A 12,578-nucleotide genomic window follows, 5' to 3' on the forward strand; every position below is an offset into this window, starting at 1 on the left:
TAATAGTGATGAGTGAGCACTAAAATGCTCGGGTGCTCGAAGCTCGGGGCGAGCACATTGGAATACTCAGGTGCTCGACCCGAGCAACAAGCCCAATGTACAGTACAAACCAAAAGTTTGGACACACCTTCTCATTTAAAGATTTTTCTGTATTTCCATGACTATGAAAATTGTACATTCACACTGAAGGCATCAAAACTATGAATTACCACATGTGGAATTATATACTTAACAAAAAAGTGTGAAACAACCGAAAATATGTCTTATATTCTAGGTTCTTCACAGTAGCCACCTTTTGCTTTGATGACTGCTTTGCACACTCTTGGCATTCTCTTGATGAGCTTCAAGAGGTAGTCACCGGAAATGGTCTTCCCTTCACAGGTGTGCCCTGTCAGGTTTAATAAGTGGGATTTCTTGCCTTATAAATGGGGTTGGGACCATCAGTTGTGTTGTGCAGAAGTCTGGTGGATACACAGCTGATAGTCCTACTGAATAGACTGTTAGAATTTGTATTATGGCAAGAAAAAAGCAGCTAAGTAAAGAAAAACTAGTGGCCATCATTACTTTAAGAAATGAAGGTCAGTCAGTCCGAAAAATTGGGAAAACTTTAAAGTGTCCCCAAGTGCAGTTGCAAAAACCATCAAGCGCTACAAAGAAACTGGCTCAAATGAGGACCGCCCCAGGAAAGGAAGACCAAGAGTCACCTCTGCTTCTGAGGATAAGTTTATCCGAGTCACCAGCCTCAGAAATCGTAGGTTATCAGCAGCTCAGATTAGAGACCAGGTCAATGCCACACAGAGTTCTAGCAGCAGACACATCTCTACAACAACTGTTAAGAGGAGACTTTGTGCAGCAGGCCTTCATGGTAAAATAGCTGCTAGGAAACCACTGCTAAGGACAGGCAACAAGCAGAAGAGACTTGTTTGGGCTAAAGAACACAAGGAATGGACATTAGACCAGTGGAAATCTGTGCTTTAGTCTGATGAGTCCAAATTTGAGATCTTTGGTTCCAAGCACCGTGTCTTTGTGCGACGCAGAAAAGGTGAATGGATGGACTCTACATGCCTGGTTCCCACCGTGAAGCATGGGGGAGGAGGTGTGATGGTGTGGGGGTGCTTTGCTGGTGACACTGTTGGGAATTTATTCAAAATTGAAGGCATACTCAACCAGCATGGCTACCACAGCATCTTGCAGCGGCATGCTATTCCATCCGGTTTGCGTTTAGTTGGACGATCATTTATTTTTCAACAGGACAATGACCCCAAACACTCCTCCAGGCTGTGTAAGGGCTATTTGACCAAGAAGGAGAGTGATGGGGTGCTACGCCAGATGACCTGGCCTCCACAGTCACCAGACCTGAACCCAATCGAGATGGTTTGGGGTGAGCTGGACCGCAGAGTGAAGGCAAAAGGGCCAACAAGTGCTAAGCATCTCTGGGAACTCCTTCAAGATTGTTGGAAGACCATTTCCGGTGACTACCTCTTGAAGGTCATCAAGAGAATGCCAAGAGTGTGCAAAGCAGTCATCAAAGGAAAAGGTGGCTACTGTGAAGACCCTAGAATATAAGACATATTTTCAGTAGTTTCACACTTTTTTGTTAAGTATATAATTCCACAGGTGGTAATTTATAGTTTTGATGCCTTCAGTGTGAATGTACAATTTTCATAGTCATGAAAATACAGAAAAATCTTTAAAAGAGAAGGTGTGTCCAAACTTTTGGTCTGTACTGTGTGTGTGTGTGTATACAGTATATTTTGTTACAGAGGTGGATAGATACTACTCGTGGGCACGTATGACCCATGCTTGGTCCTGGTGGTCATCTGGTCTGACCACAGCAGCCGCAGCTCCTGGTGATGTCACTGTCTGGGCCAGATCCTCTCTCCACTAATTGCAGCTTTGGGATTGAGCTCACCAGCGTCTTGAGAATGGAAGCCACATCCTCTCCACAGCAACAACCCTGAGCAGATCAGAGACCACTGCAGTAGGGACAGCAGATCGGGGGTCCTTTACCTCTTCACACCACTCCTCCATTAACAGGTGTTTGGGGCTGTCATGATTTCTAGGCTTCTTTGACCAATGATAGAGCGCAGTAACATGGGGAAACACATATCGCCCACCTTTCTCTTCTCGGCCTCCAGCTGCTGCAGCCGCATCAACCTTCTGGGGCCAAAATCCACTTTTGATTTCTTGGGCATTACCAAACCTAGTAGAAGAACATAAAAAATAAATCATTGCCACATGGGAGCCAATTATATGAGGTATAACAGTGCAAACATGGAGGGTGGGCAGCCACATATAGGAGATAATACAGTGTACATATGGAGGATGAGCAGCCACATATAGGGGATAATACAGTGTATACATGGAGGATGGGCAGCCACATATAGGAGATAATACAGTGTATACATGGAGGATGGGCAGCCACATATAGGAGATAATACAGTGTAAACATGGAGGATGGGCAGCCACATATAGGAGATAATACAGTGTAAACATGGAGGATGGGCAGCCACATATAGGAGATAATACAGTGTAAACATGGAGGATGGGCAGCCACATATAGGGGATAATACAGTGTATACATGGAGGATGAGCAGCCACATATAGGAGATAATACAGTGTAAACATGGAGGATGGGCAGCCACATATAGGAGATAATACAGTGTAAACATGGAGGATGGGCAGCCACATATAGGAGATAACACAGTGTAAACATGGAGGATGGGCAGCCACATATAGGAGATAATACAGTGTATACATGGAGGATGGGCAGCCACATATAGGAGATAATACAGTGTAAACATGGAGGATGGGCAGCCACATATAGGAGATAATACAGTGTAAACATGGAGGATGGGCAGCCACATATAGGAGATAATACAGTGTAAACATGGAGGATGGGCAGCCACATATAGGGGATAATACAGTGTATACATGGAGGATGAGCAGCCACATATAGGAGATAATACAGTGTAAACATGGAGGATGGGCAGCCACATATAGGAGATAATACAGTGTAAACATGGAGGATGGGCAGCCACATATAGGAGATAACACAGTGTAAACATGGAGGATGGGCAGCCACATATAGGAGATAATACAGTGTATACATGGAGGATGGGCAGCCACATATAGGAGATAACACAGTGTAAACATGGAGGATGCGCAGCCACATATAGGAGATAATACAGTGTAAACATGGAGGATGCGCAGCCACATATAGGAGATAATACAGTGTAAACATGGAGGATGGGCAGCCACATATAGGAGATAATACTGTGTAAACCTGGAGGATGGGCAGCCACATATAGGAGATAATACAGTGTAAACATGGAGGATGGGCAGCCACATATAGGAGATAATACAGTGTAAACCTGGAGGATGGGCAGCCACATATAGGAGATAATACAGTGTAAACATGGAGGATGGGCAGCCACATATAGGAGATAATACAGTGTAAACATGGAGGATGGGCAGCCACATATAGGAGATAATACAGTGTAAACATGGAGGATGCGCAGCCACATATAGGAGATAATACAGTGTAAACATGGAGGATGGGCAGCCACATATAGGAGATAATACAGTGTATACATGGAGGATGGGCAGCCACATATAGGAGATAATACAGTGTAAACATGGAGGATGAGCAGCCACATATAGGAGATAATACAGTGTAAACATGGAGGATGGGCAGCCACATACAGGAGATAATACAGTGTAAACATGGAGGATGGGCAGCCACATATAGGAGATAATACAGTGTAAACATGGAGGATGCGCAGCCACATATAGGAGATAATACAGTGTATATGTGACACCCCAGGGGTCTGGTTGCCACAGTGATAGAGATGTTATGTCTGAGAGCAGGTGGGAGGTCCTTTGGTCAGGGATCCTGTGCATGCCACACCTCCTGCCCAGTCTTGGGAGGGGAAGGACTTCCCCTATATCAACCCGGGGCTGAGGCAGGGTTAGCAGTCAAGGAGAGTAGAGACAGAGAAGCAGCATAGGAAGAAACATCAGGAGCTCTGTGGGAGCAGTGTTACAAGGAGTCAGGGGCTGGCAGCTGCAGAGCTCGCCCTGACTGAGAAGATTTCTTACCGGACCCGGAGTCCGAGGCTGTGGGGACTAACTCCTACCCAGCAGCAGAATCCGTCAGGCAGGGGACTTCAGGTCCTCTGGCCAAGAAGCCCGAAGGCACGGTCACACGCGTGGGACCAGCACCGCCATCGTGGAGCGGAAGCCATTAGAAGGCCCCGAGTCACCGGCCATACGGGTGAGCACTACACGGTACACTCAGGGACGTGGGCTACTTATATCCGCTTCTAGCAAGGTAGCCAGAAGAGTACAGTCAGTTTGGGAGGCCTACAACTCCGCCTGGCCAGGGGAGATCCCATCTGCTCAAGGACTGACCAGGCCCCAATCACTAGCCAGTACTCCGGGAGGGTCTATCGTTGTCACCAGTAAAGACCCTGAACTACACCGTACCGTCTCCGAGTGGTTCCTGCTACCCCCATCATCCACATCTGCTGCCCTGAGGCCATACCCCTCCCGTTGGGGGTTATACCATCTACGCTGCACCATCCATCCACCGGCCTCAGCGGACTGTCCTGCAGCGGCAGCTCCATAGCTGCATTCAACGGGTGGCCTAGTCGTACAACATCTACCGCTGATACATCGCCGCTCAGTTTGACTCCCTGGGCACGGACCGGGTCACCGCCACGAGACTACAACCCTCAAGAGATCCGGCTCCGGGTAAGCTCCCGCGTGCGCAATGCAGCGCGACACAGGCCCAGGGGCGCGTCAACTTTTGGCGTAGTCGGCAGGATTTCGTGCCCGCAACCACCGGGTACTGCGTGCCTGAAAAAGAGACTTTTCAAACTTACCTGTGGTGAAGATTCCCGCCATCCGGCGCCATCTTCAGCCTTCTTCCCGCCATCGGTGAAGTTTCCCGCCATCCGGCGCCATCTTCTGCCTTCTTCCCGCCATCCGTGGAGTTTTCCCGCCATTGGACGCCATCTTGAGGACGCCGCGCGGGAAGAAGAGGGGCGTGGACTCCGAAAGCGCGCGAGAACTGAAGCCCCGCCTCACGTCCGGACGTTGCGTAAGGTCCTGGAAGGAGCCCAGCAGACGCCGACGTCACAGGAGCGCGACGGAAGGTCCTCAACCCTGACGATCCACTGCGGAGCCGCGGCCTACGGAAGAGGATCATCGCAAGGTAGGCCACGGTCCACTAGGGGGGAGGAAGATGTCGGATACGGAGGAGAGCTTCACTGCCTCAACCCCCGCCAGCGCTACCGCTGCTGCAGTTATGCCCTTCACCATGCCCTATATCCCGGGAGCAGCTTGGCTACCCCAGTACTCAGGGGAGTCACATACCCTGCATGACTTTAGAGAAAAGCTGGATAGCCTCTTCCAGGTGTACCCCCTCACAGAAGAGCAAAAAGTGAGCATCCTGGTGGCCCAACTAACCGGGGCAGCCAAAAGGGAAGTAAAATCCTGGCCACCTGGGAGGAAGACTGTCGCAGGGATACTAACCCGGCTGAAGGACACCTTTGATACCCGCACCTCAGCCGAGATTAAGCTTAGATTCTACGGGTGCAAGCAGCGAGCGCATGAGAGTATAAGGGACTATGCACTAAACCTACAAGAGGCCCTGAGGGCCATTAAGCAGACCGACCCTGATGGAGTGGGAAACGAGGACAGGCTGTTGACCGAACAGTTTATAGAGGGACTGTATTGTAATACCCACCGAACCCAGTTGCGGGCAATGGCCTTACAGGATCCCCATCTGGGCTTTGCACAGTTCAAGGACAGAGCCATCCGGGTGCTCCGAGAACCGGCACCGGGTGGCGTTGTGGCCCACAGGCGCCCTGCTATCACTTACCACCAGGAGGCGGCGCCCTTGTCGGCAGGGCCTGTGGGAGCTGATGCGCAGGCTTTGGACAATGACCCGGCTCCAGACCTACACCATCAGGTCCAAGAGCTAGCTAAGAGCGTTGCTGCGTTAACCCGAACTGTGCAGTCTTTACAGGCTTCCATCCCAGGGAAGATCCAGCTGGCATCCGGACCGGAGGACATCCCGTGGCATCGACCAAGGAGGACCCCACCGGCCAGAGGAATACCCAGTGACCGATACAGCGAGGACGGACGACCCATCTGCCGCCGCTGCAATCAACCCGGACATATGGCAAGGTACTGTTCTTTAAACGGGCACAACCTGGGGTAGAGGGCCAACCCCCAGGAAAAAGATCACCAGGCCCATCGAACTGGCGCGACAGATATGTGGGAGGACGTCCAGTCTTGCCTGTGGTACTGGATGGCATTCCCATGAGTGCTCTACTGGACACCGGGTCACAGGTCACCACCATCCCGTACGTGCTCTTTAAGCAGTACTGGAATGACTCGGATATTACCCGCTACCCTGACGACGACTTGAGTATCATCGCCAGCAATGGCCAGCCCGTGCCACAGATCGGATTTAAAGAGGTGACCATCAAAATCGGTAGAGTCGAACTGGCAGCCCAGGGACTGATCATTGTAGATATTGACAAACATGAGAGTCACCCAAAAATAACTCTAGGAACTAATGTAATTGAAAATTGTCTTGCAGAGGTGATTTTCCTTCTACAGCAGGTTGCCAAGAACGCCAGCTCCGGCGAGCAGCGGGTGCTCCAGAAAGAGATCCGGGCACTGATGCGACGGCAACAGGTGGAACTCTCCGGCGGTGAGATTGGTAGCGTAAGAATGTGTGACCCTTTCCCTATTGCCATGCCCCCAAAAAGTGAAATGATGATTTGGTGCCGGGCAGCTATTGGTCCGAGAGGTAGAGATTACCAGGCAGTGGTAGAACCAGTTTACTCAGACAGTAGGCCCACCATTTTGACAGCACGGGGGGTGGTCAATGTACGCCATGGGAGGGTGCCCGTTCGCATAATCAATATCGGGGAGAGGGAAGTGTACCTGCCCCGGTATGCCACGCTAGCCAAATTATATACCATCAACCAAAACTCTATACAGTCTGTGGAACCCTTGCCTCCATCTCACCCGGAGGAAGGTAACGGCTCTAAGAAAGTAATGGAGGATTGGTGTCAGCAACTACACTTGGGAACTGACTCCACTCCCTCCCACCAGAAACAGGGAGTCTACCGGGTGGTTCAAGAGTATGAGAGAGTGTTTAGTAAACACCCGTTAGACTTCGGGCGAGTCAAGGGGGTAGAACACCGCATCCCCACGGGAGATCATCCTCCCATAAAAGAGAGGTATCGACCCGTACCTCCTGCACATTACCAACACGCCAAGGGGATGCTTAGAGACATGAAGGAGGCTGGGGTAATCCGAGATAGCTGTAGCCCCTGGGCAGCCCCACTAGTTTTAGTCAAAAAGAAAGACAACACTATGAGGATGTGTGTAGATTACCGGAAAATCAACCGTATCACACACAAGGATGCGTACCCTTTACCAAGGATAGAGGAGTCTTTGGCTGCTTTAAGATCTGCTAACTTCTTCTCCACCTTGGATCTCACTAGCGGGTACTGGCAGGTTCCTGTAGCAGAGGCGGACCGGGAGAAGACCGCATTCACCACCCCGATGGGACTTAGTGAGTTTACCTGCATGCCGTTTGGACTTTGTAACGCACCAGGAACCTTCCAACGATTAATGGAGTGCTGTCTGGGACACAAAAACTTCGAGACGGTCCTGTTGTACCTGGACGATGTCATCGTATATTCCAAGACTTATGAGGACCACCTGAAACATCTGGCGGAAGTGTTCGAAGCCCTGGCAAGTTACGGCCTGAAGGTGAAGCCCTCTAAGTGTCACCTCCTGAAGCCAAAGGTGCAGTACCTGGGACACGTGGTGAGCGCTGACGGAGTGGCTCCCGACCCTGATAAGATCACCGCAATTAAGGAATGGCCAAGTCCCTCCAGTGTAAAGGAAGTGCGGCAGTTCCTCGGGTTGGTAGGCTACTACCGCAGATTCATCCCCGGTTTCACCAAAAAGGCAGCACCTATGCAGGACCTCCTGATAGGCCAGTCCCGGAAGGCCAAGAACCAGAAGCCGCCCTTCAAATGGGAGGAGCTGGAAGAAGAGTCCTTCCGCCAGCTGAAGATGGCCCTCACGGGGGATGAAATCCTGGCGTACCCGGATTATAGCCAGCCCTTTATCCTCTACACCGACGCCAGTAACATCGGGCTAGGAGCCGTACTGTCCCAGATTCAGCAAGGGAAAGAACGAGTAATCGCCTACGCCAGCCGAAAACTGCGACCCACCGAAAGGAACCCCGAGAATTACAGCTCATTTAAGCTAGAGTTCCTGGCCGTGGTATGGGCAGTCACCGAGCGCTTTAAGCATTACCTCGCTTCTTCCCGGTTCACCGTGTACACGGATAACAACCCGCTGACACACCTGGACACGGCAAGACTCGGTGCCCTGGAGCAGAGGTGGATGGCCCGTCTGTCCAACTACGAGTTCACAATCAAATACCGGGCAGGACGCTCCAATACCAACGCGGACGCCCTGTCCAGGATGCCCAACCTGCCGGACGGAGGAGAAGATCCGGAGGGACTGGAAGAAGTTGAACTCCCTGCGTTCCACCGTCATGGGACTATTCAGTATTCCCACCAGGTAAGGAGTAAGCAGACTGCTACGTTGAACCCCTTACCCCACTACAACTGGGCGGAAACGCAAGACAGCGACCCTGCCGTCCGACTGGTGAAGGAGATGCTGACTCGGCCGGAGGCTCGCCTTGAACCAGACGCTCCGGAGGAAGCCAAACAACTATGGGCAGAGAAGAGTCGACTGTTCCTTTACAAAGGGAAGTTGTGCCACAGAATGGTTAACTCCCGGACGCATGAATTACTCTGGCAAGTAGTGGTGCCACGAAGGGACGCAGCCATGGTGATGGAGGCATACCACGACGGAGCTGGGCACTTCGGGTGGAAGAAGCTGGAGTTCCTGCTGCGCGAGCGGTTCCACTGGGTAGGCATGAGGGGAACCATTGAGAAGTGGTGCAGAGACTGTGGCCCGTGCAACCTGAGAAGGAAGGACCGTGCCAGCCAGAAGACTCCCCTGCAGTCCATCGTCACCCGGCAACCGTTGGAACTGGTAGCCTTGGATCATGTAAAACTGACCCCAAGCAGAAGTGGCTACGTCTACGCGTTAACCATCGTGGATCATTACTCCCGGTTTCTGGTTGTCGTCCCCGTCAAGGACTTAACGGCTCAAACAGCAGCTAGAGCCTTCCAGCAGCACTTTTGCCGTCCACACGGGTACCCGGACCAAGTGCTGACGGACCAGGGACCTGCCTTTGAAGCGGAGGTCTTCCAGGAATTCTGCAATCTGTATGGCTGCCGGAAGATAAGGACGACACCCTACCATCCGCAAACTAATGGACTTTGTGAGAAAATGAACCAGGTGGTAATGGATCTTCTAAAAACGTTGCCCCTGGAAGAACGCAGTCTGTGGCCTGAGAAGTTGCCCGATCTGGTGGACCTATACAACCACATCCCGGTAAGTTCCACCAACTGTACCCCGGCTTACCTAATGAGGGCAAGACCTGGTAAGTTACCTGTTGACCTGGAAATGGGAGTCCTGACACCCGAGGACACTTCACCAGAAACAGACTGGGACACAGAGAGGCAGCAGCAGTACCGGAGAGTACAGGAGAGCGTGGAGCGAAGTCTCTGTCAGGCTAGGGAAAGACAAGAGAAAACTTACAACCAGTATGCTCCCGCTGTTCCCCTGGTACCCGGAGAGCAGGTCTTGAAGAGGAAGAGACGGCTCCACAAGTTGGACGACCAGTGGGAGAAGGACCCGTACACCGTACTGCCCTCAAGCCACGAGAACCCGAAGGTTTGTACCATCAGTAAAGACGGAGGGGAAACCACAGCCATCGTATCCCGGGACCACCTGAAGAAGTGTCCCGAACAACTGAGGAACCCTGAAGAGGAACAAGAAGACCATCGACCCGTAGAGGAAAGGGAAGATATGGTTAGTACTGTGCTCGGGGACTTCCCTCGGTCTTGGACTCAAGTCAATGGTGCAGTTGTGGTACCCGTACTCACCTTCCTCCAACCAGCATCCCAAGCACCTACGGAGCGACAGGTAGAGCTGGAAGAGCAGCCGGTCCAGGAGGCAGAAGACTCCACACAAGCAGAACAGGAGGATCAACCCTCTGCTTATAGTGAGCCTGCCGTACCCCTAGTGAGCCAAAGAGCCGGTAGACAGCTGCCCAGTTTACCCTTGACAGCTCCTACACCCTGTAGTTCAGGGCTAGACAGTCAGCTCCGTAGGTCCACTAGGGCCACTAGAGGCCAGTTACCCGCACGTTGGAGGATTTGAAATGTTTAAATTGTTTTATTTGTGATCACCTGTCTGTTACTTGTAAATAATTATGTGTTTCTAGTTACTTTTAGGAGTCCTTGGTGGATTTACCGTGAATCTTTTGTACATAGTTGGAGCGTAACCCAGGACGGACTAAAGACTGTTAAGGACTCGGGGTAGGACAGACCCCTACCTGGTTACGTCTCCCTGTTTTGGTGAAATGGACACCTTGCTTTTCTTCAAAACTGCACCCGGTTGCGGACACGCCGTAACCATCTTTATGTGTTTTCTTATTGTATTGTTATTGTTATACCTTGTTATGTTTTTCAAAAAAAAAAAAAAATATATGTTTAGTCCCGGAGTACTAAATTTCACTAGGGGGGAATGTGACACCCCAGGGGTCTGGTTGCCACAGTGATAGAGATGTTATGTCTGAGAGCAGGTGGGAGGTCCTTTGGTCAGGGATCCTGTGCATGCCACACCTCCTGCCCAGTCTTGAGAGGGGAAGGACTTCCCCTATATCAACCCGGGGCTGAGGCAGGGTTAGCAGTCAAGGAGAGTAGAGACAGAGAAGCAGCATAGGAAGAAACATCAGGAGCTCTGTGGGAGCAGTGTTACAAGGAGTCAGGGGCTGGCAGCTGCAGAGCTCGCCCTGACTGAGAAGATTTCTTACCGGACCCGGAGTCCGAGGCTGTGGGGACTAACTCCTACCCAGCAGCAGAATCCGTCAGGCAGGGGACTTCAGGTCCTCTGGCCAAGAAGCCCGAAGGCACGGTCACACGCGTGGGACCAGCACCGCCATCGTGGAGCGGAAGCCATTAGAAGGCCCCGAGTCACCGGCCATACGGGTGAGCACTACACGGTACACTCAGGGACGTGGGCTACTTATATCCGCTTCTAGCAAGGTAGCCAGAAGAGTACAGTCAGTTTGGGAGGCCTACAACTCCGCCTGGCCAGGGGAGATCCCATCTGCTCAAGGACTGACCAGGCCCCAATCACTAGCCAGTACTCCGGGAGGGTCTATCGTTGTCACCAGTAAAGACCCTGAACTACACCGTACCGTCTCCGAGTGGTTCCTGCTACCCCCATCATCCACATCTGCTGCCCTGAGGCCATACCCCTCCCGTTGGGGGTTATACCATCTACGCTGCACCATCCATCCACCGGCCTCAGCGGACTGTCCTGCAGCGGCAGCTCCATAGCTGCATTCAACGGGTGGCGTAGTCGTACAACATCTACCGCTGATACATCGCCGCTCAGTTTGACTCCCTGGGCACGGACCGGGTCACCGCCACGAGACTACAACCCTCAAGAGATCCGGCTCCGGGTAAGCTCCCGCGTGCGCAACGCAGCGCGACACAGGCCCAGGGGCGCGTCATATACATGGAGGATGCGCAGCCACATATAGGAGATAATACAGTGTAAACATGGAGGATGCGCAGCCACATATAGGAGATAATACAGTGTAAACATGGAGGATGGGCAGCCACATATAGGAGATAATACAGTGTATACATGGAGGATGGGCAGCCACATATAGGAGATAATACAGTGTATACATGGAGGATGAGCAGCCACATATAGGAGAAAATACAGTGTATACATGGAGGATGAGCAGCCACATATAGGAGATAATACAGTGTAAACATGGAGGATGGGCAGCCACATATAGGAGATAATACAGTGTATACATGGAGGATGCGCAGCCAATTATATGAGGTATAACAGTGCAAACATGGAGGATGGGCAGCCACATATAGGAGATAATACAGTGTAAACATGGAGGATGCGCAGCCACATACAGGAGATAATACAGTGTATACATGGAGGATGGGCAGCCACATATAGGAGATAATACAGTGTAAACATGGAGGATGCGCAGCCACATATAGGAGATAATACAGTGTATACATGGAGGATGAGCAGCCACATATAGGAAATAATACAGTGTAAACATGGAGGATGAGCAGCCACATATAGGAGATAATACAGTGTAAACATGGAGGATGCGCAGCCACATATAGGAGATAATACAGTGTAAACATGGAGGATGCGCAGCCACATATAGGAGATAATACAGTGTAAACATGGAGGATGAGCAGCCACATATAGGAGATAATACAGTGTAAACATGGAGGATGGACAGCCACATATAGGAAATAATACAGTGTAAACATGGAGGATGGGCAGCCACATATAGGAGATAATACAGTGTATACATGGAGGATGGGCAGCCACATATAGGAGATAATACA

At 51.2% G+C, this 12,578-nt stretch overlaps 1 protein-coding gene across 1 annotated transcript in view; it reads right to left on the reverse strand.

Moving 5' to 3' along the window:
- Window positions 1–12,578, reverse strand: part of LOC141176408 (cilia- and flagella-associated protein 337-like) — a 421,035-nt gene that overhangs the window by 27,248 nt on the left and 381,209 nt on the right. The window contains exon 17 of the mRNA XM_073660392.1: window positions 2,118–2,203. Within this exon, the coding sequence (XP_073516493.1) occupies window positions 2,118–2,203 (86 nt within the window). The remainder of the gene's footprint in view (window positions 1–2,117; window positions 2,204–12,578) is intronic.

Source organism: Phyllobates terribilis, unplaced genomic scaffold, assembly GCF_046119375.1.
Source record: "Phyllobates terribilis strain yellow unplaced genomic scaffold, ASM4611937v1 Scaffold_25__1_contigs__length_18738178, whole genome shotgun sequence".
In the NCBI taxonomy this organism is placed as follows: domain Eukaryota; kingdom Metazoa; phylum Chordata; class Amphibia; order Anura; family Dendrobatidae; genus Phyllobates; species Phyllobates terribilis.